This window comes from Excalfactoria chinensis, chromosome 3 (genome assembly GCF_039878825.1).
Source record: "Excalfactoria chinensis isolate bCotChi1 chromosome 3, bCotChi1.hap2, whole genome shotgun sequence".
Classification (NCBI taxonomy): Eukaryota; Metazoa; Chordata; class Aves; order Galliformes; family Phasianidae; genus Excalfactoria; species Excalfactoria chinensis.
This window is the reverse complement of record NC_092827.1, coordinates 59,678,141-59,701,686: the sequence shown is the minus strand read 5'-3', so window position 1 is coordinate 59,701,686 and position 23,546 is coordinate 59,678,141. Positions and strand designations below refer to the sequence as shown.

The following is a 23,546-nucleotide window of genomic DNA, read 5'->3' as shown; positions in this document are numbered from 1 at the left end:
TGGTAGCTGCTGCCCCGTGCTGCACTGCTTTTCTTGCTGCTGTGGAGAGATGGTGAAGAAGGATTTGCTGTTTCACTAAACTGCAAACAAAGCCAAGCAGTGGTTTTTCAGTGCTGGGAAATGCACCCAAAGCAGGTGGGCAATGCATCTTTCTTGGAAGGCTGTATTTGTAATGTGATCTTTTGGGTCTTGCACAATTTGCCACGCCTGCTGTAGGAAGAGGAGCTGTGCTCCCAGGTTAGAAATGGATGATAGCAGCAGCAAGACTCCTGGATGCCAAAAACTGCTGCAGTCTGAACCATCAGACTCTTCCTCACTCAGCAGGAGGGCCCTTGGAAAGCAGTGCTGGCAGCCCAACTCCACAGCTGCTGTGCTGCATGGCTCAAGCCTTGCTCTTGATGCCGGCAGTGGCTAAAGAGGGGAGCTCTGTCTCTTCTTCTCAGCCTTCCTGCAACAAAATGTCCCTACAGTTCCCCCCCGGCACACATCCCAGCTTCTTCTAAGGCCACTTCATAGAGACTGTTCTACACGCTTCTGTCTGCCCACATTATCATACTATTGGGCTATCCTACCTGCTGAGAGGAAGGTAAGAACATTTAGCTGGTAGCTGAAGGTAAATTCACTGCAATAAATGTATGAATAAAATAGGTTTATTAGAGCTATTTTCCATAAAGTAATCAGGACTGAGCAACTCAAGGAACTACTTGTATACCATGGCAGTATTCTCGTAGACTTGAAGATACCAAAGTAAAAAGACGACATACAAAAAGATGCATGCCTCGTTTTGCCTCCATTTCTATTGGGACCTATGATGAATGCAACATCCTTGGACAGTCAAACAAAGTAGACAGCACGGTGTCTATATATATATGTGTATATATAACATGTACTGTACACAGTTTACTGTTAACACATCTGAAGTTCACTCACACATACTGATTACTTGCTCTAATTCTATGAGAATTTTGCTGGGATGGGGACACGTTGCTGAAGCCTTCAAGCTTTGCAGGGAGCTAAGAATTAACCAGCACGAATCCCTCACTGTGGGGGGAGCACAGCCGGGTTTTAATCACTCTGCCAGAAGCGTCAGTCTCACTGACTGTGCCCGTCTGCCTACAATTAACTTTGGTTCTTACTCAGCAGAACACCAATGCTGCTAACCTGTCTGTGTGGCAAGGCTGGGGATGGTGCCTTGAAGAACAGCCGCTGCCCAGTGCTCTTCCACAGGGTGAAGCACGTGGAGCTGCAGGTGCAAAAGGCTGAAGTCTGCCATATGGGGAAAGATGTAGCTCTGGGATCACATACAACAGGCTGTCAGGCACTGGTAAGTCCCAGCTTTGAGTACTTGCCTTTTTCATTTTAGCATTTGGTAAGCATGACTTTGTAAGCTGCTCAGAAGTTTACGAATGAAAAATGCGTTCCATTCCTTAGATACCAAATGTCAATACAAATGCTGGTGCTTAGATGGCAATTGCTTTTAGTTAACAGAGCAAACCAGGTTTTTTTTATGGTAACATTCCAAGTGTCTGAAGTGGAAAGTGCGTGGATCCATCTCTGCTGGATGGCACACTCATGTTGGTCCACAGCATCCCAGTACCCAGTGCAGAGCGTGCTGTTTGCAGCAGGGTGGTGACAAGCTGCCCTCTATCCCTGCTAATGCTACGGGGACCTGCTGGCCTTGGCTGCCCCAGTGCTCTGGCCCTAAGGCCCTGGTAGCCGTGGAGAGGACGAGGGCATCCCAAGTCCCCTGGGGGATTCTCCACCTCGTGACATCTTCTACAGCCAGCTGGAGCTACCCTCTGGAGCCTGAACGCTTCTGAATACAGGCACCCACCCACATCTGTATTCATCACTGAAGGGGGAGAACATGTTTCCTTACTGTGGAAGCTTCTTCTACATTTGAAACTTAGCTAAAGATTTTGGTCCTTTTTTAGAGGCAGAGGTTCATGGACACAAGAGAAAGGGGAGAAAACAACAGACCTAAATCTGATTTTTAGAGATACATCCCATTGATGAGGTAATCAGACTCTTCAGATGTAATGGGTCGAGCTTTTTTAAGCTTCTGTCTCACCAAACGCAGTCTGCAAGCAACCATAAGCAGCAGTAAAGCAGTGATGGCCAAACCTAAGGCCAAAGGTAGTACAGCACCTACAGAAAGGGTAAGAGAGATTATGCTTAATACCGTGAAGAAACAGTAGAGGAAGAACTCAGATTTTTCTATAGAAATACAGCTATCCTATCAGCTTGGTGATAATGTTTGGTGCAGCTCACACTGAGAAACTAAAATGTGTGATCACGTGTGCTGAGAATGGTTCAGAGCATGGAAGCACGCTGTTCAACTCTTGACTGTAATGCCTGGGTCTGTCTTACTTGACTGACAAACTCTAATGTAATTCACAACGACTTCATGTGGTCAGAACTTACCTGTTTCTGGGACTGGACGACCATCTCCGAGCTGATCTCTCTTTGGCACGATGACGCCATTTCCATTTTTATCATCTGTTTTTTTCCCTGAGGAACTGTTACCTGCATAAAGCCAAGCAAGACAAGTGAAAACTGATTTGAATTGATGTGAAGTTCATTTTTATGTTATGTTACCTTCATCCTTTTAGCTTATAAAGCGAGAAATATACAGGCTGCCCAAACTACCTTAATCTTGCCCGCTATCTGCCGTGCAGAGAGGCAGAACTGTAGTTCTTGGAAGGCACAAAAGTATGTTGGGAAAACATTTCAAAGATGATGACTTAGTCCCAGCTGCGCATGGAAGAGAGGGTGCAACAGAACATTGTTTGTAACAACGCAAGAGGAGAGCAGATGCTTTGCTGCCAAGAAGCGCTCGCCCTGGGAGCAGAGACAACTGCAGTTTTGCTTCATGACAGCAAAAAGTAATGCAGATGGTTTCTTCTTACTCTCACACTGGAGGTCTGAGCTGATAGCTATAGGGCTGCTCAATGCAAGAGTGACAGCTTAATTCAATGTCTTCACAAAAATCAGAGATGTGCCTTTATTATATATTTATATATATTTAATGTAATGACTGTGTTTGGGCACTTTGGCTGCGATGTGAATATTTCTTGGAACTACGTTTCCTCTGCAGTGACAGAAGTGGAAATGTTGTGCTGCGTTGTCAGCAAACCATTTAAAGGTGGGTGTTGAAAAGGAAGCGTTTAGTCAGTGAGCTTGAACAGGCAACTCATCTACCTCCTACCCAACAAGAAAGCAGAAAGCCGTCTCATCGGGGTAAGGAGGAAATACAAAAACCTTTCAACTCAAGCCAGTTATTCGTTGCTGCAGGTGTGAGGTTAGTACTCATGTCCCCACACTAAGACACAACACAGCCCTCCAGGCTCTGCATTTTGTTGGGCTGTCATTAAGGCAAAGCATGTATGAGCACCAACATTACGTGCCAGGAAATGCCTCAGAAATAAGCTACAGTCCTCCTCTTCCTCCTCACCTGCAGGTTTCTTTGAGTTCTTTGGGCATGTGAAAGGATATAGGGGAATGCCAAGTGTAAATTGTGCTGGCTTTAAGGTACTAGAGCTGCGTAAAGTAACTCAAATGTAACTGAGACCAAAACCAGCAGCTATTTTGCTTCCCTAAATGAATCACATGAATATTTTTCTTCATTTTGGAAATTCTCAGAAGGCATCAGCTTCTTTTTATTGCTGCTCCTGCCTATATAACAAGGCCAGGTTGGAATGCAAATTTATTTCCCTTCTATCTGAGCAAGGGTAACATTTAAGGCAATTGCTGGTAAGGATCTTTGGCAAATATACCTAAATGGGAAAAAAAAGTGGGGAAAAAAATTGAAAGAGCAGAAAAATGATAGAATCCTTCCAGCGAATCTTGCAGCAGTAAGTTTTGTTAGGATTTAGGGCTATTCCTACAGGACTGGAGGCTACTGAGGGCAGTACCATTCAACATCTTATCTGTTCATCAACTAGAACATGGATTTCCCCAAACAGGTTTGGGGGCCCGACAGTGTGTGTCTGCAACCATTGGGCAGCAGGTGAAAAGGAAGAAGAATGAAAGTAACTTGTGAGATTTTGTCTAGGGAGTTGGAGAAAGGAGAAATAAGTGATAAAAAGTGATATAACTTGTACATATTTGGGCTTCTTGCCTGCTTGCTGAAGCACCTTATGTGAGTTTGGTTTTATTTTTACTTTATTTTCTACTCTGTGTCTAGGAAATTGCAGTTTATAGCCCGTTCCAGGTGCCCTAAATTTCAGCTCTAAGTAACAGCTACTGCTGTTCATGCCTCTACAGTGAAAACATGACTAATGCTTGGGCACTCAGTCAAGTGTTGTAATCCCACCCTGAACAGTACAGCAGAACAGCTGGTGTGGGCAGCCTGGAGTGATGCATAGACCCTGTGCCAGGGGAATGCAAAGCTGTTAACGGTGATTTATACACTCGAGTTCGCTATGCTGGCAAGTGAAAATCTGCAGGCTTCCTATGAATTCAACCTGTCAACAATGAGCACGATGGCTAGAACGGCTGGTGATGCTTAGAACCTGGTCCATTGCTGCAACTAAATTTGTATTGGATTCATTTACAAGTGCGGTAGTGCCAAACACTCATTTTGGCTGGAGAGCTTCCCCAGGAATTAATGCCAGGGCACTTTGGAGGCAGCCATGCAGAACTGCTGTGCTGGCCTTTGGAGGAGATGCAGTCAGGGTTACCTCACTCTGGAGGTATGGCTGCAAAGGGAAAGGACTCCTCCATTGACATCAAATTCCTCTTCCTGCATCCACTCCAACTATGGAATAAAATATTTGGTCTTCTAGCTTGGATGAAAGTAAATCATGAGCCTGTTAGAAAAGACTCCGCACTTGGCTCTAAGGCAGGCTCTGTGTTGGACTTGGCATTCCCCTGGAGTCACACTGCTGTAAAGGAATCTCACTGGAAATGCAGGCATGCAGAATAGGGGTCATCCATTGTCAACAGTGAATGACCCTTTATTTTTAGTAACAGTAGAGTTATAAGTCCCATGCTAAGTCAGGTAGAAGTTTTAGATAGTCCTTACCTTACACTTGTACATTTTCACATTTCATAGCAAAGTGTAACTCTACCAAAAAACCATACCAAATCAGAGCCAAATTTGAGGGTCTAGTAGAGCAAAGAAAGCAGGTTAAGGGAAAATGGGAACAGTGAAATGATTAGGAGGATAAGGTGTTCTGGAATAAATTTCCCTTGATACTATTCTCCTGTACAGAATCACTTAATTTAGGGGGTTGGAAGAGATCTCTGGAGGTCATCCAGTCCAGCCCCCTGCTAAAGCAGGTTCCCTACAGCATACAAGCACAGTGGCTATCGAACTTTCAGCAATCACTAGCTGAAATGCACATACATGCCTAGAGAAAGGACAAGCAGTCAGATGCCCAGAGGAGAGAGCTCACCACTAAGAGAGGGTTTTGACCTCTGCTTTCCATTCTTATTATTCTAAGCCAAATCAACCATCCCTGCAGGGAGCTGGCAAGTCCCGCTGACAGCAGCATGGACACTTCCCTGAGAGGTGGGGAAGTGAGACATGATGCACCTTTGGGAACCAAATCCAGTTCTCCCTCTGTCTGGGCCAGTTATCTAACATAAAACACAGGTACACACGCACACAGAATAAGTGTCGTTGCATTTTTGAAGCACGTAGTTATTAAATTTGGTCTGTCATCTCAAGGAGATGAATGAGAGTGGTGGGAAGAAACTTAATCCAGTGGGTCTGGGTGTATTTTTAGGAACGTGTTAGGTGTCTGTCAGCTCAAGTCCATAACAACTGTGATGCTTTCTTGTGGGGCACGACTTGAACTTGTGTGGACCCTGGGGATTCATTAATGTACAGTATATGTCTCCTATCAGGTTTAAATGTTTGCAAGAGAGTACAGCAACTCAGGGGAGATTTTGTCAGTTTCCCTATGAAGCTGGGTACCCAGCTCCTCTTCCCGTCCTACCTCATGCACCCCCTTTGGCACTGAGCTATGGCTATTTAAAAGCTTGCTGCTGCTTTTTTGGTTAAGAGTATAGGGCTACTGGCTCACTAAGCGCTGGGTCCTTCCGTTCTACAAGGAAATCCCTACGTAAAATTCAACTGAAATTCTGACTGATGTCGAAAGAAGGAAAGACAGACATGGTCAGCTGGAAATCCTGCCTGTTTAAAATATTAGGTAACAGCAGTTTCTGGTGCTACAATAACCACTGAGACCCCCTCGTGTTCTTTTTAGTTCTATAATACTGTTTTTATCATTTACTGCTGTGTACCTTCGGGCTACCTTCAGAGTAAGAACTGTGCAAGTTACTGTGCAAAGGTCAGACACTGAAATGACGGCACAGAGGCGTCACTCTTACGTGAACTTCTGATGATAACGTTTGATTGAAATATTTAATTATAGGTTGCCAAGCTTAGTGACCTCAATTTAGTTTTACTTCCAGATTCACAAGCCCAGTGGCTTTTAAGACAGTTAGCAGCTGGCTTTCCAGTAGAGTTTGCAATGCCCTTGGGCAACTTGACCTCTATTTTAGGTAGGCTTGTATCAGGTGTCGCTCAGAACTATGAGAGCCAAACAGGTTTGGGGCAGACTGCAGTTTCAGCTCGCTCTGATAAGGAACAATGAGGTTGTTTTACACTGACAGAAAAGGTGGGAACACTTGAAAGAATGTACTGCGTAAGTTTCTAAATGCTCTCTGAAGCAATCAAGCTCTCGTTGATCGTTATTTTCACACCCTTTGCAGACTCCACAGATGAAATTCAAGAGCCTGAAGATACAAGTGTGAACCAGGGAAGTGCCCTTTGTGAGAGCCAGCAGCAGAGGGCACTAAGCACTGCTCTGTTGTAAGAAGAAAATAATCGGCTGCATCCTGAGGTGCAAGGATCTGTCCAAACTCTGAAGACATAAAAGTGGGAGGTCTTGTACTCATTGAAGGCTCTGCGCACAGATCTGTCTTCATTCAATTGCCATTTCAGGTCATTTAATTTACCAGCAGGAACCACCTGTATTTTGGCTGCCTTAAAAGGCACACCAATTTCATTGCAGCTTCTGGAGCTTTACCAAGGCAATGTTTGATGACTGGTGCCTGTAATCTCACTATACAGTGACTCACAACGGGCTTGCAGCCAGTAGGGAGAATACTACTGGGGACTTGGGGTTGTTTGTTACCAAAGACCAAACCTACTCTGTAGTGATGAAAGATTTCTCCTGCCTCGGAGGTATAGCTCAGAAAAAAGTGCCCATAATAATCAAGATAGGACTTCAACGAAAAATAAACAAGCAACCAAACAAAAATCATAAAAACCAACCATCAATTAGCACCAGAAGAGATACAATTACTTTCTCTCAGGTTGAATAGTGCTTTGTTACGTTCTGCTGAAGGTACCATGCTACGAATAAAAACATCAGCTTGCACAGATGAACCTGTGGAGGACAGAGCTTATATTTAGCTTGCTGCATGTTTTGCTCCTTAAGACTGTATTTTTTTTGTGGCATTTCTGCATTTCAGCTTTCTCTTTGCATTTTGCATCTAGTAAGAAGCAGACTTGAAAATTATAAAGCAATACCACTGTTAATTTGCCTATTGCAAGCTTTTGCTTTTTTTGCTTTTTTGCTTTTTTTCTTTTTTTTTTGCAAAAGTTTTCTCTCAACCAGACACCTGAAGCCAGTTTAATTTAGATTAGGGTAAAAGATATTTTCTTCCTCAAGATAGGGTGACTTATTGAAACCGATGCTTTCCAGTTCTTACCTGGCACAAATCCACTGTTTTGTGGTTTTGGTCCCTGAGAAAGCGACTGGTTGGACATGTCTGCATCCAGTGAAACGAGCAGTTGATTTCTGACGGTGGCTTTCAGGGTGTTTTCTGCAGATAAGTTCTCGTCTGTTTTGTCTGTCAGTTCTACGGTCCTTTGCTGGGTAGTGCTGAGGGCTGAATGAGTTACTGTCTTCCGTCCTGGGCTGACTATGTTAATAGAATCAAATATCAAAATTGTTATATTCTGATGGAGAACTCTGCAAGTCTACGTCAAGAGGGAGACTAAACAACTTCACTAGGTTTGAACTTATGATGAAACATGAGTTCCACGTACTGAGCAGGTCACCAGTTGCCCAAAGTCAGCTATAGAGCAAGAATATACCCATGAACTCTAAAGTGGAATCCAGCAACTGTCATATCCATGAGAGTGGTTAGCCATCACAACAGACAGTTCACCCTGTGATGATTTTTGTTCACGCTATTGAACACAAGCAGATGATGGGGGATAACAATGAAAACTAACAGAACAGTGACACAACTGGTTCCCCTGTGCGCTCAAATATCCAGCATTTCACGTTCTAGTGAGGGACTGAGCTGCACTTGGAAGTGTTACCTCTGAGATGCTCATTCAGATCAAGACAGGAAGAACCAATCTTTTCAGTTTTGAAAACTAACTCAAAATCTGTCATTTGGAGACCTCTGATCATTTTTATATACGCTGAAAGAAAATGGAATTGATTTCTGAGTATCTGCTCTATGTGGACCTAAATCTTTCTCGCATATTATATCCAATGAGTGGTTCCGTGCTGGTACCAAGCTGCTTGTTCATGAGAGGAGAAACCATGAAAGAGGCTATCATTTCCCTTTGCACAATCTGCAGTGAGTTTCACACTCAGTGTTATCCCGTGTGGCACTTACGGTTCTGGCAGAAAGTTTCATCGGAGCCATCGGGGCACTGTTTCACTCCATCGCAAGCAAATGTGATGTCGATGCAGCAACCATCATCACAGATAAACTGATAGCGAGAGCAAACCCCGACACAGGCTGTTGAGAAACAGTTTTCAAATTACCAAAAGCCAAATCCAAACAGTAAGTACTGAGTCAGTGACTAAAAACTGCAGCACCCAGGAAAACCCCAAAGCACACTATGAACCACAGAAAAAGCTGAAGAAAGGCCAGGCATTATATTGACATTATATATTATATTGACAGAAAAGGTAATATAGCTGATAGCTGTTCCTGGCACCCTCATCACTTTTAGCAATGTCTTACTACAAACTCACTCAACCTGGATGCTGTAGCACCCTACAATCTATGCAGCAGCTCCACTGCAATTTAAATCCTGCCAACCTATGCTGAAAGGAGATCTTTCCAAGCTTAGAGGACCAAGAACAGTCCTGAAAATAAATGAGATCTTGGTGGCTGGAACTGCCTTTCTCCAGCATGTAATTCCTACCACATACCCACTCTGTAACACTGACAGTAAGTTCTCTTACAGGCACACCTATGAACTATAGGGGGTGGAATGTTTTCTTCAAGTAAAATGCTAGAAGAGTGTTCATCGTTTATCCACATGAACAATCCACTGACTCCTATAAAGCATTTGCCAGAACAAGCCTGAGCACAAGGTCTTAGAAGTGACCTTCACCAAGAGAACTGCCTGCTGTCTGCTTTAGTATTTAGATTCCTCAGGAAACTGAGAATGTCCCTTGACATTTCACAATTGCAGCTGCATATGAAAAGTTTTTCTGCAACCCATCCTGACCCTTGTAATTATCAGGTGTTCTCTATGTGTGTTTTTGTCCTTCCAACAGCAGTGCATTTCATCACTATGTAAAGCACTACCAAATTCAGTGTTGGATTATGGTTCTAACAGCAAACCAATTTGCATAAGCAACTGACAGCCTTTGGTTGTAGTACTGCTATGCACCACAGCAACAACATTAAACCTCAGCACTGCTAATGAAAGTATGTCAGGACACATGAATATGTTTATACCCCCCAAATCATACTCAGGAAACGCATCTTATTAACTTCAGTCCTAATAACAGCACAGGTCCTGTGTGCATTGAGGCACTGCGCACTGGTTTACCTATGGCAGTAGTGCTTGAAGTGCAAGCATAATTGGGGGACCAGGAACAAACCAAAAGCAAATCCTTCATATGTTCCACTCAAGAGATGCCACAGATGCTCAAAGCAAAAAAATAAAGAAATCAGCAAACCTCTCTGTCTGTTTTTGCTGAATTAAGCATTAACGAATAGGATTCTATTGCCCATTACTGGAGCACAGATATTAAACAGATCTGTAAGCGTTTTTTCATAATACCTATTTATTGCCACTGGGACAACGCTCTCATGTACTGATATTGCAGTGGTGCAGAGCTTTCACTGGGTCAGCTGAACACATTCATGATGCCAGTTTACTCTTTACTTTGTGCCATAGCAGCAGATCTGTATTAGCACCCTGCTAATTACAACATACTTAGAAGTTATTACATTAAAGAGCCCCAAACAAACTGACAGCCACTGAAATTTGTCTTCCTTTCTACCTTTTAAGTTTTTATATGTTTCTCAAGCTCAGAGTTTAAAAAATGGTGGGTCAGTTCTAGTTTTGCTTTTCACAATAACAAGCTTTGCTGTTTAACATACGCAGTAAAGCTGAAGTGCATTGGGTCTTCCCTATAGCACAAGCCCTGTCCTGTTCCATACTCCTCTTGACCCCACAGTGAGCAGTTACAGTATGTCTGATGCATATGGCAGTATTTCCAGCTGTACCTGCTTATCAGCAGTATAGGTATGAATGTTTAAAAGCTTGAAGGATTATTGCACTAATAAATGTGATGTTTGCTTCTTCAATTTGAAACAACTCAACATGGAAAGAGGTGTTATTATACAACAAATAGGGGTGAAATGATAGAAACAGAGAATAAGATTTCTGCCTCCATCAAGACCCTTGCTCTGAGCAGCATACCCTGGGTGTCATATGGGCAAAGGCTACAGTCAGTTTCTCACCTACTGCAGAATGAGGCATAGGAAGAACAGTCACGGAGATGTTATCCATGCTCCGCTGACCAGCAGTGTCTGTCACGGTGAGCTGGAACATGAATGTGCCTTCCTGAAGATGAGACAGCTTCAGCGTTCCTGGCTGTGGTACCTGGCAAAAGAAATAGTGAACAAATATGGGATTGGAGTAGAGCAGAGCAGAGCAAAATAGAGTGAAACACGATACAGTACAATACAATGCAATGCAATAGCTCGGTAGGAAGGGACCTTCAGAAATCTTTTCTATCTGTCTGACCACTTCAGAGCCAATCAAATGTTAAAGTATATTATTGAGGACATCGTCCAAATGCCCTTTGAACACTGACAGCCATGGATCACCAATCACCCCACTAGGAAGCCTGTTCCAGTGTTTGACTACGCAGTAAATAAATCTTTTCTTAATGTGCAGTCTGAACATACCCTGGTGCAATTTTATGCCGTTGCCTCATGTTTTACCAGTGGTGATCAGGTAGAAGAGACCAGAATCTCCCTCTCTCTGTTTCTCCTCCTCCGGAAGTTGTAGGCAGCAATGGCTTCGCTGCTCGTTACGATAAAGGATCTGTCTATAACTTCTAGGGCTAGGTACATTATTTCTATGCAATGCTTTTCTCACAAAGGGAACTGGAATTTGTATTACTATGTTACTTCTAATATATTACTAATATATTACTTCTAATATATTCTTGGAAATATTACTTCTCAGAAAGGGTGGTCAGGCACTGGAATGCACTGCCCAGGGAGGTGGTGGAGTCACCAACCATGGGGGTGTTCAAGGAACGATTGGATGTTGTGCTGAGGGATATGATTGAGCTGAGAAGTTTTGGTGACGGTTGGACTGGATGATCTTTTAGGTCTTTTCCAACCTTGATAATTCTGTGATTCTGTATGTTAAGTACATTAAAAGAGTCCTAGGCCTACCTTTATAAAGGTGTATATTGATCAATTCATTTTTTAATTCCAGGAAGTTAATTTCCTAACACGAAATATCTTTCCATCTGTGTTTACCGAAACGTACTGTAATCTCAGCTTTCTATTGATTACCTCCTTCAGATGGATATGACACTGCAGAATATTATTGTTTATTGTATTACAGAACTAAATATGCTCAAAAAGGCATCTGCCCTCCTTCACCGTGACTGCTGGGAGAGCAAGTGTGGTATTTAAAACCCATGAACTGCAAAGTACAGCTCTCTTCTCAGTGCAGTCCCAAAGAAGCACAGCTGGCTTCAGAACACACCATCCCTGTGCTTTCCTTTGTATCTCCAGTCTGCCCTGAAGGACGCCTGACTGTACCTGCTTTGTTCTAAACTTTGGCTCAAACCAGAGAACTTTCCAGATAATCAGCATTAAATAAAAACAACAATCACCCACAACTGCCACAGAGTTTCTCAGCTACAGCACGTGGATAGTGATCTGAGAAGCACAATATCCTTGAGCTAAGAAGTCACAATACAAAACAAAACAATAACAAACTAAAACAAAAAACCCACTGTCTTTTCTCTACAATACGATAAGAGCTCTTTATAGCACTCTTTCCATGTCAGCTACTTTCTATTTACTTTTGGTATTTAACTACAAAGCAACAGGTGCCGGTTATCATAAACAAACACAATCCCATTTTCCCTGGCAGCTGTGGTTTCATGTACAGTCTACTAAGAATAGATCACAAGAAATCCACTGGCATCAAGACGACACCGAAAGCACCGAGGACAGCAAACTGAATGCGTATGAATGATCACAACTATCCGTGGATCTCTAACTAAAACCGCAGAAGACAACCATCAGGGTACGTACCTGTGGGAGAAATCCCTGCTCATCTGAACACAACAGTTTGAGCACAACGGAAAAGCATCTGTTTAAGCAGAACCCTCTCAAAGTTGTTTTTATTTATTAAAGATGAAGAAATCACCGAGAGGAATGTGAGAATTGTACAGGTTTAAATAAATAAAATCCTGGTCTCTGTTTAAGGACCTTACAAACAGGAAGAAGACTTATGGTGGCTCTTGGATATTGGAGTGTTCCTGTTGCTGGTCCTGTCCTCTTTAAACTCTTCCTATCCATCAGCAGCATCTCAGCAACAGTAATATCTATGGCACACACCCTTTTAACGGTGTGCCCTGAACACCACAGCCTGTGCTCGGGCTGTGAGTCGGCACTCTGGGTTTGAAGCATTTCTCCTTTCCTTTGCTGCTGCTTCTATAGGAGCTGTAAACAAGGGTAGAATGGAGAATCCCTCTCCTGATGGTTAATTTTAAGCTGAAACCCAATTGCACGTATAATAGAATAGGATCTCATGATATCTTACAAGATCTCTATCACACATTTCCTTGCAGTATTTCCACAAGCACTGACAGAACACTGCTGGTGAAAATACCTGGTTAGTTTCAGTAAATGAATTATTGAAGCATCTCTAAGCTGGATCAGATAGGCTGAAAAACAAGTTTGGTGAGAACAAACAAGAAAAGAAAGCAAAGCTGAAACACGATGCATCATTGGAACCTACACATTTGCTGCTGTTACATGCCACACTGGATACAGATGAACTACAAAACCCACCAGAAATAAAAGCTGAGGCTGTGCAGTCTTCCTAATCCTGGTGCTTGTTAGCCATACTCATTCAGACACATTTAATACTTTTAGCCCTACATTTAAACCTGAGCTCCGCTGAATACAACAACCTGCAAATAACTGGCTACATGTGCGGTTCCATGTGTACCTTCATTTCAACAGATGAATCACCTTGCAGCAACGTCCATTCATACTGCACGATTCCATGGTCATCTGAACTTTCGCGACCATCCAAAATCACCCAGTCGACAGGTGACTGCAGCACAAGATCTTGTCCCGCTTTGCTCACTGGAGGCTCATCGACTTCTTCTTCTTCAAATTAAAAGAAGAAAAAAGAGAGGCTCGGTCATTCATCAAAGGGAATTCAGTAAGTATTTACATAAAACATATCTCTCTTGGTTAAGTTATTGATTCACCACTGTGCAGCTTCCTGAAAAAGGACAAGCACTACTCAGCGCTCAGCAGCAATCTTCCCAAGTCTCATGGGAAGACCGTGCAGTTAAACCGCCTCAGCATGTCTCCATCTGCTCACTGAGCGTGCTGTCAGATGGCGCTACAATGCTGCCCTCCAAACTCAGTGCAGGTTGAAGAAGAAAAGCTCTTCAAAAGCTAAGCTTCGACTATGGAAACAAACTCGTGTCTTCTCACTGAAACATCTTCAGGAAATAGCTGTTACCTTGCAAGCACGTGGCATGGAAATCCTCCCCGTGTGGATGCTTCGCTAATACAAGGGGACTGCCAGCATCAATACATTTTGGATCTGAACTACAGAAGATTATTTCAATGTAAACCACCTAGATATTCAGATGTCGGCTGTTACATACCTTTAACAGTATTCTGCAGAACTATTCTGCATGACAGTGACTCTGTTAGTCACTGTTTATGACGTGTCCTCTCAGGATGGATGGTTATTCAATGTAAACTGACATCCCAGTGTCACAGCGCACCACATAATTATAACAGTGATCAGCAATGAGCACCATTTTTAAGTGTCTGATGTAAGACACTCGATTTTCAGACTATTTAGGGACTGTGGCATTTTGTTATACCCTAAATATGATACTCATTGATTAAACCTGTGAGTATTAAATACTTTTTGCCAATCAGGACAAAAGCTTTTCAGGTTAGGCTAAGAAAGCTTGCAGCCTAGAAGGCCAATGTTATCCTGGGTTTCATCAAAAGAGGGGTGGCCAGCAGGGTGAGAAAGTTGGTTGTCCCCCTCTATTCTGCCCTCATGAGACCCCATCTGGAGTACTGCATCCATGTCTGGGGCCCCCAATACAAGGAAGATGTGAGGCTTTAGGAGAGGATCCAGAGGAGGTCCACGAAGATGATCCAAGGGCTGGAGTACCTCTCCTATGAAGACAGGCTGGAGGAACTGGGCTTGTTCAGCCTGGAGAAGAGAAGGCTGTAGGCAGACCTCATTGCAGCCTTCCTGTATTTGAAGGGAGTTTATAAACATGAGGAAAATCAGCTTTTTACAAGGGTAGATAGTGACAGGACAAGGGGGAATGGTTTCAAACAAAAGGAGGGGAGACATAGATTAGATGTCAGGGGTAGTTTTTGACTGAGAGAGTGGTGAGGTGCTGGAACAGGTTGCCTAGAGAGGCTGTGGATGCCCCATCCTTGGACATATTAAAGGCCAGGTTGGATGTGGCCCTGGGCAATCTGATCCAGTACTTCATCTAATGGCTGGCAACCCTGCCTGTGGGATAGATGTTAGAAATTAATGATCCTCGAGGTCCTTCCAACCCAAGCCATTCTATTATTTCTAAGAAAGCACATGGTACCTGAAGGGAAACAGCCTGAGAGATGCGGCTTAAGTAATTTGTCTGCAGAATTCAAGAGGTGCAGGGAAGAGGGGGATACGATCTAGTTCTATAAATCAGCATTCGACTACTCTAGCCACAAGATCTTATCTTCTTGCAGTTCCCTGACCAGCTTTCATTCATTCTCTGAGCACAGCGTATTCCTGCACTCTGAAGTGGCATGGTGCTTTCTGTTCTTCGCTCTGCTTTCCCCCTGACCTCATGCAAGCAATCCACACAGCTCACTTCTTCAAACTACACCAGGTTTACTGAAAATAGAACTTTTCAGGCCTAATGATCTGCAGGAGACATCTTCCTTCCATTATCCAGGAGGATGAGCACGCAACAGTCAGAGTATACAGCAAGTTGAATGAAGAAAGTAGATGCAGAGAACATTGACACTGAGCTCTGAAAAGCACCCCCTAAAGCTGTGCCTGTAAATCCTCTCTTTGGGTAGAGCTGCATGAGGAAAGACAAGGTGTTTGCTACCAGTGTGGGGATCTGCCTGGCATGCACTCCTGTCCAGTCTCAAGAGCCTGCCCAAGCAGTGGTATGCATTACTGCCACTGACAGAAGAACAGACCCTCTCTCTATTGCTTTTCTCTAAGACACTCTAATGAAACCTTCAAAGAAGAACAGATGAAACCAAAACCAGAAAATTCCAATGGAAGTGCCTTAACATAGGAAAATGTACAAATAACTTAAAATAGAATCTGATATAAGAAAGTATGAAACAGTTCTTAGTGATCCAGCTGGCACAGGAAGCTTTTCCTAATGTTTACACACACAGTTTTCAGAACCAAGGATGTTTAAAAAGCACCATTTAGGTGCAAAAAAAATATACTGTTCCTAAACACCAACAGTGTGGTGCCAGGGTAACTATTATTGGGCATCTATGAATTATTCAGAGTTTTTACAAATTATTCACTTTACTCATCATTGTCAAAAGAGGATAATGAGCCTGACTGACCTGGGTCTGAAACAGCACTGCTCATTCCTCTGCCTCAGAGTTGGGAAATGTGTGTGTGCCACCTGTCTGTCTGCTTTACATGACTTGATGTTTTCCCTTCTAAGAAAGAGGCAAGCCCCAGCTCCCCTGGACCATAAGCAATAAGGGTCATAGAATCATGAAAGTTGGAAGAGACCTCTAAGGTTATCCAGCCCAACCACCAGCCCATCACCACCATGCCCAACAACCACGTCCCTCAGTGCCACATCCACACGGATGGAGGGATGGTGATTCCACCATCTCCCTGGGCATCCTGTGCCACTGCCTCATCACTATTTCAGGGAAGAAATATTTCCTAATATCAACCTGATTTGTTTTCCCTTTCCAGATGAATGCCACCCTGAAGCAGCCTGAGCCATACTGCTAGCAGGAGCTGTGCTGGGCCACTTCATGCTGGGGCATGGCACAGAGATTCCTTCCTGTCAAAATGCAAGACAAAAGTACGACTGCCAGACTAAAGAAAGAACTGATCTGAGAGAGACTGTAGCATGGAATGGGGCAGTCCCATGAACTGAATGGAGCTGTGACTTTATAAGCAACTCCTTTTTCATAAGCAGGGGGAACACAACAGGCTTGATTTGTTCTCCTTCCTCCTTCCACATAGACATGGCCCACCAGTAACGGAGCCACCATCTAGTTGCCCAAGTGAGGGCTTTGCAGTGAAGGGCTATTTCAATAGTGAATTCCCTAATGCTGCATGTCCCACTGCGCAGCACTGCTGAGTATCAGACGGAAGTTGCACATCTCTGTTGAAGCATTCAAACACTCCTTCTTTGTCCAGAATTCCTCAAACAAAGGCAAAAAGGTTTTCCTCTTCTTTCAGTGGGTTTTCAGTGTTAGCACAGCACAAACTGCCCAAATGTGCTAAATAAATCTGCCACTTAAACACGCAATAAATTGGGTGTAAACTCGGGGAAAAATCAAGGCTGATTTAAACTGGGAAGTTCAGCCTCCAAAGCTCACCCCACCACAGACCATCCTGGAAGTACACGGAGCTGCATGTGATCTGAGGAATATCCATCACTGCAATTGGTTTCACATTACTGAAGGTCCTTAACACAAACCAAACTGCCGTACCCTACTGCTCAGAAATACTTGACAGTAATTACAGGGACACCATATTTTGGACAGGTGTTGGTTTGGGACTATCAAAGAGAAACAGAAAACCCAACACCACAGTACTCTGAAAGAAAAGAACAGGTAAAGCACGATCCCCCGGTGACACAACATTTTGAAACCAAAGATAATTTCCCAAATTCAACCATGTGGTGACATAAGGGAAAAGAGATCCATCCTCATCACATTGTCCAGATTAATTTTCAGTGTAATTTAAGACTGCGGCGGTAACATGATATCAAACGGCTAAATAATTTCATCTTAATTGTATTTATCTTTCCTGGTTTATGTCACGGCTGGCAGATGTTTGAGTAGAAGCTCATTCTCTTTTGTGGCTCTGCTTCAGCTTCGACTTAATTGCATGGAGGAGTCATAATCTCCTGCCTCTGATACCGCCTGCAGAGCAGACTCCTAAATAAACCCAACAGGACACGCAGCAATTTGCAGAATAGGGACAGAAATGGCTTTACTAGCCCAGTGCTGATACTCACAAAAGCAGCTGAAGAGGCAAGGCTTTGGAATTCATGATTTCCAATAGGTAAATTATCACTTCAACAACAGCATTACTTATAACGTGGCAGAACCTCATGCCACACTGGGGCCACATTCTAGGAGGATTAAGGAAGTTCAAAATGACGGAGGATATCTGAAGGTATTTTAGAAGGCTTTCAAAGGTGACTTCTTTCACTCCACCACCAGGTTTCCTTCAGGCTGCATGCAGCGATTGGTTACCTGGGTAGGGAGATGAATGCAGCAATCTGTTTGCTTGGGTCTGTACCCAAGGTGAACGCTGAACAGGGCATTTATGAAGGAGAACACTGAGGAAATGTTGTCAACAGAAGGTAATTAAATTAAAGCAAGAGTTAAGATGCAACCATTCAACAACAGAACGCATTTGCACGGAGGCTGGACAGAGCGCAGGCTCTATTGATCAGATGTTAGGAAATCGACGTTTTGCTTCCAGATACAGAGCTGTTTTCACTGACAGGGTTTTGCTTTGGATTGCGCTCAAATACCCTCCAGGGCTGATCAAGCCGCTGCTTTTCACGTGGCCTGGGCTCTGTTGTTACACAGATCTCCCACGTTACCTCCAGTCTATCTGAGAAACCACGTCCCCTCCATCAGCCCGACCCCGGCGTTCTTAAGAAGGCTTCATCCCGAATCGGCCGCGCGGGATACGCGCGCAGTGCGGTACCTTTCGGGCCCCACACAGGCAGGCCCCTCTCCGAGCGCCCGGCCGGGCTGCCCCAGCCCCGCGGCACGGCCCTGCCCTCACGCACGGGGTTCCCCTGCGTCGCTACCTTCGCCCCGCACGGCGCGGCCCTCCCGGCGGGGCAGGTGACGCTGCCGTCGGCCGCCGCCATTTCCGCGCGCGGGGCGCCGCCACCCCCGCACGAAGCCATCTTGGCGAGGCCCCCGCCCGCATCTCCGCGTCCGCTCCGCGCGGCGGCCTTACCCGGCGGCGGGGCGGGCGGGACGAGGGCCGCCCCGCGGGACGAAGCGGCGTCGTCGTCGGCGGGCGGCGGCGGGACGAGGCGGCTGTAGGTGCTGTAGCCGCGGTGCGGGGCGAAGCGGCAGACGGGCCGGCCGCGGTGCGTGCAGTTGAAGAGAAAGCAGCCCAGCTCCGCCGCCGCCCGCGGACGCCCCGGCCCCTGCACCACGGCCAGGGTGCAGCGCGGATCGGCGCAGCAGGCGTCCAGGCACTGCCGCCAGCCCGCCGCGCCGCCCGGGGCCCGCAGGAACGTGGCGCCGGCCGCGATGGAGTCCTTGGTGCGGATGATGGAGTCGGGCCTGGCCGAGAAGCCGCCGCTGCCGCCGCACCGCTCTCCGCCGCCCCCCGCCACCGCCGCCGCCGGCGGTCCCGGCTCCTCCTGCTGCAGCTGCCGGCGGAACTCCTCCAGCAGCGACTCCACGCCCGAGATCTGCGAGCGCAGGTCGGCCAGCGGCGCCGCGCTCCGCGCGCCCGGCAGCACGGCCCGCCCGCCCAGCGCCGCCAGCAGCACCAGCACCAGCGCCGCCATGGCCCCAGGCGGCGGCGGCGGCGGCGCGGCGGGCCCGGCTCCCCCCGCCGGCACCCTCGAGCGCGGCGCGGGGAGGCGCCGGCCCCGCCCGGCTGGCTGGCACGGCGGTGCTCAGCACCCGCTGCCCTGAACAGCTCCGCCGGGCGGGGCCAACGCGGGGACCGCCCCGCCGCCACGACCCTGGGCGCGGACTGCCCCGAGCTCGTTGGGCTGCGGGCGGGGTCGGAGAGCTCCGAGCGGGGGGTCGGAGCTGCGGGGGAACGAGAGAGTGGCGGCTGGATTAGGGTATTTCACGGCATGATAGAACCGTAGAATGTCTCTAATTGGAAGGAACCCACAAGGACTGTTGAATCCAACTCCGGGCTTCACACAGCACTGCCCACAATCCTTCACTCTTCATTTGCCCACAGCTTTACCTTACATCCTTCTTCCCATACCTTTCATCCTTTCATTCTTTACTCTGCACCATTCATCTCATCCCTGCCACCATGTCCTGCACAGCAAGGTGACATCCATGACTTTGCAGTGGGATGTGCATGGGGACATCTTTGTCTGGGTGAGCCAAGCCCACAGGTTTTGGGGTAGTTGTCAGGGCCCTGTGGTAATCCTAATGATGCCTGGCCACGCTAACAAAGGAATAACCTTCAGGAGCTGTGGGGCTGGAGCTGACTGAGCACAGCTGTGCCTTGTTGGTGGCCCAGGGCAGGGCCTGAGCCAAAGCCTCTCAAACTCTGCTAGGAGTCTTCAAGGGCATTTCTGGGAGCTGTTGGAGGTGCTTGGGGGCTTTCTGTCTGGGCAGGAGGCTGCTTGGCTCACACCCTGATATCTGGGGGCTGGCACAGTGATGGTGCTGGGCTTCTACTCTTTTGGTTGCTGGTTTCTGCTGGCCTCCTTTGCTCTATGTTTGTTTTGTTTTTTCTTTTGGAGCCAGCTGTTGCTGCCAGGCTCAGATCTTACTTTTCTGGGATAAGAATAAAGTTGCACTTCCTTGGCTCTCATGCTTTTTGAGGCTAGTGCATGGTGGTTGCTGCTGTACCCCCACCCTGCTTGCTTTGGAGTTAGTGCAGGGCCATGGCTGGGTTCCCTTTGCTTTTACAAGTCTGCACAATGCTTTTCCAGACTGGTTTCCACCATGTCTTTGCAGGGAGGCTGAGGGATTTGTGGGTGCTGCAGCCCCTCCTGCTTGCAGTGATGGAGGTGAGCAGGCTCCCTGACCCAGACCTGGTGTTGCTGGGAGTGAGAAGCAGCACAAGGAGCTGGTTTGTTTGTTTTCTTAAAAGCTGGATAGTTCTATTAACTTTCTCTGGTTTTATTTAATCCCCTGTTAGAGGGTGGGGGCTGCAGTGGGGCCTCTTGCAGTAAGGATCAGCCCAAATGTGTGAGCAGTTCTGACAGCGATGGAACCATGGAAGCTCTGAGTACTAGAGATCCAGGGGTGTGTGCTCCTTCCCCCACCATGGGGCTACTTCTGAATGCCTTCCCCCGGGGGGCTCCAAGGTAGCAAGGATGCAGCAGATACATGAGAAAACTTCCACAGGCCTTGGGACTACTTCACGTTCAGGTTTGTAGTACTTTTCAGACAGTAGGCTTAGCAGAACCCTAAGATTTTAGCCTTCCTGCTTTGATAAAGGCAAAGAATGCCTGCTCAGATCAGACCAATATGATGCCAACTTGATCAGTCAGGATTAAATATTTTATGCAGTAAGACTAATTCTCCTTCTAAGGTTCTGATAAGGAAGTGGCTCCCTGATGAGGGACGGGCAACAGGATGGAGCAACAAGTGGAAGAGCGTAGCGGGTAGTGGGACAGACACAAATCCTTGACAAGAAGATGGACAAGGAAATCAGAAGAGCAAGTCTAGAACAGAAAGAGGGGCTGGGACAGTGGGCTGTAGAAAGAAAAAGCATCAACAAAACAGGACAAAGGGGTAGAAAGCAGAAAAATCAGAGAATGGGGGGGGGAAAGGGAGGACTGAAGGAGAGGCTGAGTAGGACAGAGGGAGAAAGAGAGAGGTGTGGAGCTGGACAGAGATGGAGACATAAATTAAAGGTATGTTGGGTAGGAAGAGATGCAGGTGGAACAAAAGTACATAGATACATATGGAGGGGAAGGATGGGAAAGACAAGCAGAAGGACAGGAGGCTAGACAGACTGAGGTGGACAAATTAAAATACAAGGTCAGGGAATGGAATACTGTTGTAGTTCATAGTTTCTTTGAAGCAGGCTGGTCAGACAACAGTGCAGCTTATCAGTATTTCTTTCCTCTGCATGCTTTGTGGGCTCTCTAAATTTCTGGAAATTATATCTTTGAGGCTTGGTTTCTTATCAAATATAGTTGAACTGGTCAGTGCATGCAGAAGTTATAGGGGAAGGATCAGCTAGACAGCAAGATAACTTACTCTTCCTTTCACCTGAAAAATCAGGCTAGAATACCATGATTCTTATTGAATGGGAGGATTTTAGAGAGATGATTATTAATGACAGATAGATACTGCAACACACTGGTTTGCCAGATGTGGCACTGATTTATTTTTCCTCCTGCTCTGCCCTTATACTCTCACATTACTGCTTGTGCTGTCAGAAGGTAAAGCACAAATAAGGCTTGTACAGTAGTTATGATGGCTTAAGTTTGCAGAGGGAAGTAAATGCTCAAGGTTACCTATTACTTGTCACATCCTCAAACACCAAAGGGCTTCTCTGTTGGAATAGAAGCTCCTGGTTCGCAGTTGGCATCCAGTTGGTATTATAGAATCGCAGAACTGTAAGGGTTACAAGGAACCTCTGGAGATCATCTGATCCAACCTCTCTGTTGATTAGCAGGGACCAATCAAGGGAACAGATCACAGCTCATGCTGCCACCTGTGATGTTTCCAGCTTGCAGGGTTGCCCAGAGCCACATCCAGCCTGGCCTTGAATGCCTCCAGGGATGGGGCATCCACAACCTCCTTGAGCAAAACCTGTTTCAGTGCATCACCACCTAAATATTATCTGATATGGAAGTGTGGATGAAGCAAAGGGGTGGAACTAAACTCCTCCATGTGGAATAAATGGCACTCACTGACATTCACTGGTGCTTGCTGAATGTTGGTGGAGGCCAAGCAGTGGATGTGAAAACAACGAGGTGGTGAATGGTCTATTTCAACAGTGGTGACAGTGGGTCACCTCTGCTGGTGAGGATTGTTACAAGCATAGCATGCAGGTTCTTGTTCATCACTGGTTGAAAAGTAGTGTTTTGAAGCAGCACATTTTCTCTGTCAAATAGTGTTATTGTGCTCTTTGTAGCTGCTGTAGTTTTCATGGAAATAAATGGGAGGTATTACTTTCAAAGCAACTTGTGTCTCAGATAGGGAATTTCTCAACCTCAAGAAGTAACCTTGAAAGATGTTTCTGCTCAAGGGGAAGATTCTGGCATGCAGCCTGATGTACAGGATCTTGCTAGGTGTAGGGGAAACTGTTGATAACAGCTTGAACCTCTGATTGACCACCTAATGAGTCAGCTGTGGGAGCACAGGTGAAGGTAAGTCAGCTGTGCTACTGGAAGGGGTGGAGCTTGGCTCCATCTCTCCCAGATCTCATTTAAGGGCTGGCTACCACTAAGGCAGGATCTCTTTCTCTGGAGATTGTGCCTTTGTGGAGTTTACTGCAAACTTTCAGTATTGGTGAGCATTTTCTATTTATCAGAGATTATCTTTCTATCACGATAACCTTCTATGTGAAGCATCTGTTTAAGCTCTGTTTCACTATTGACTGTATAATTCTATAACTGTACACTAGGGCTCTGTGCCATCCTCTCTATATGGGGCAAGATAACTCGCTACTGGTCACATCTGCATGTCATCCATATTTGGTTGGTCCATGCATCTCCCCTAAATGATCCACCTGGAACCTTGTTCAGCTATTACAACCTAATGTGTCTACCACAGCTGCTGCTGATGGTTATTGCCTGAGCAAGGTTATGGGTGGGGGTCCGTGTAGGGAGGTGTAAACCACCACAGTGTTCTAGAGCAGAACTTGCTTTGTTGCTTAATATTCCTGGATTGGTATGTGTGGCTCATCTTCTGCTTTGTAAGATGACATTTGTAGTTATTCTAAGGTTTTTCAGAAGGTGGCAGCAGCTTATTACTTAAATAAAGTGGATAGCTTCTGGATGTTAGTGTCTGCCTTAGAGTAAATAAATAAATACATAAAATGTCATTTCTTTACTGATTCACTCTTATTAGTGACTTAGATTTGCATTAGGCCGTGAGTT

General features: G+C 45.8%; 1 protein-coding gene across 1 annotated transcript; it reads right to left on the bottom strand.

The window, feature by feature from the left end:
- Window positions 1-634: 634 nt before the first annotated feature.
- On the bottom strand, window positions 635-19,303 carry LRP11 (LDL receptor related protein 11). Its single transcript, XM_072333012.1, has 7 exons — window positions 18,734-19,303; window positions 13,493-13,656; window positions 10,747-10,888; window positions 8,653-8,778; window positions 7,729-7,941; window positions 2,425-2,526; window positions 635-2,148 (listed from the first exon to the last, which is right to left on the bottom strand). Exons 1-7 carry the CDS (start codon window positions 19,296-19,298, stop codon window positions 1,994-1,996), a joined length of 1,467 nt encoding a protein of 488 aa, XP_072189113.1. The 5' UTR covers window positions 19,299-19,303; the 3' UTR covers window positions 635-1,993.
- Window positions 19,304-23,546: the final 4,243 nt, after the last annotated feature.

Excerpts from the sequence above, each read along its gene's own strand:
- LRP11 (XM_072333012.1), bottom strand. The coding sequence starts at position 19,298 with ATGGCGGCGCTGGTGCTGGTGCTGCTGGCGGCGCTGGGCGGGCGGGCC. Across the intron at positions 10,889-13,492 it reads ATTCATCTGTTGAAATGAAG|GTACCACAGCCAGGAACGCT; the intron begins GTACACATGGAA and ends TTCTTTTGCCAG. Across the intron at positions 8,779-10,746 it reads TATGCCTCATTCTGCAGTAG|CCTGTGTCGGGGTTTGCTCT; the intron begins GTGAGAAACTGA and ends GTTTCTCAACAG.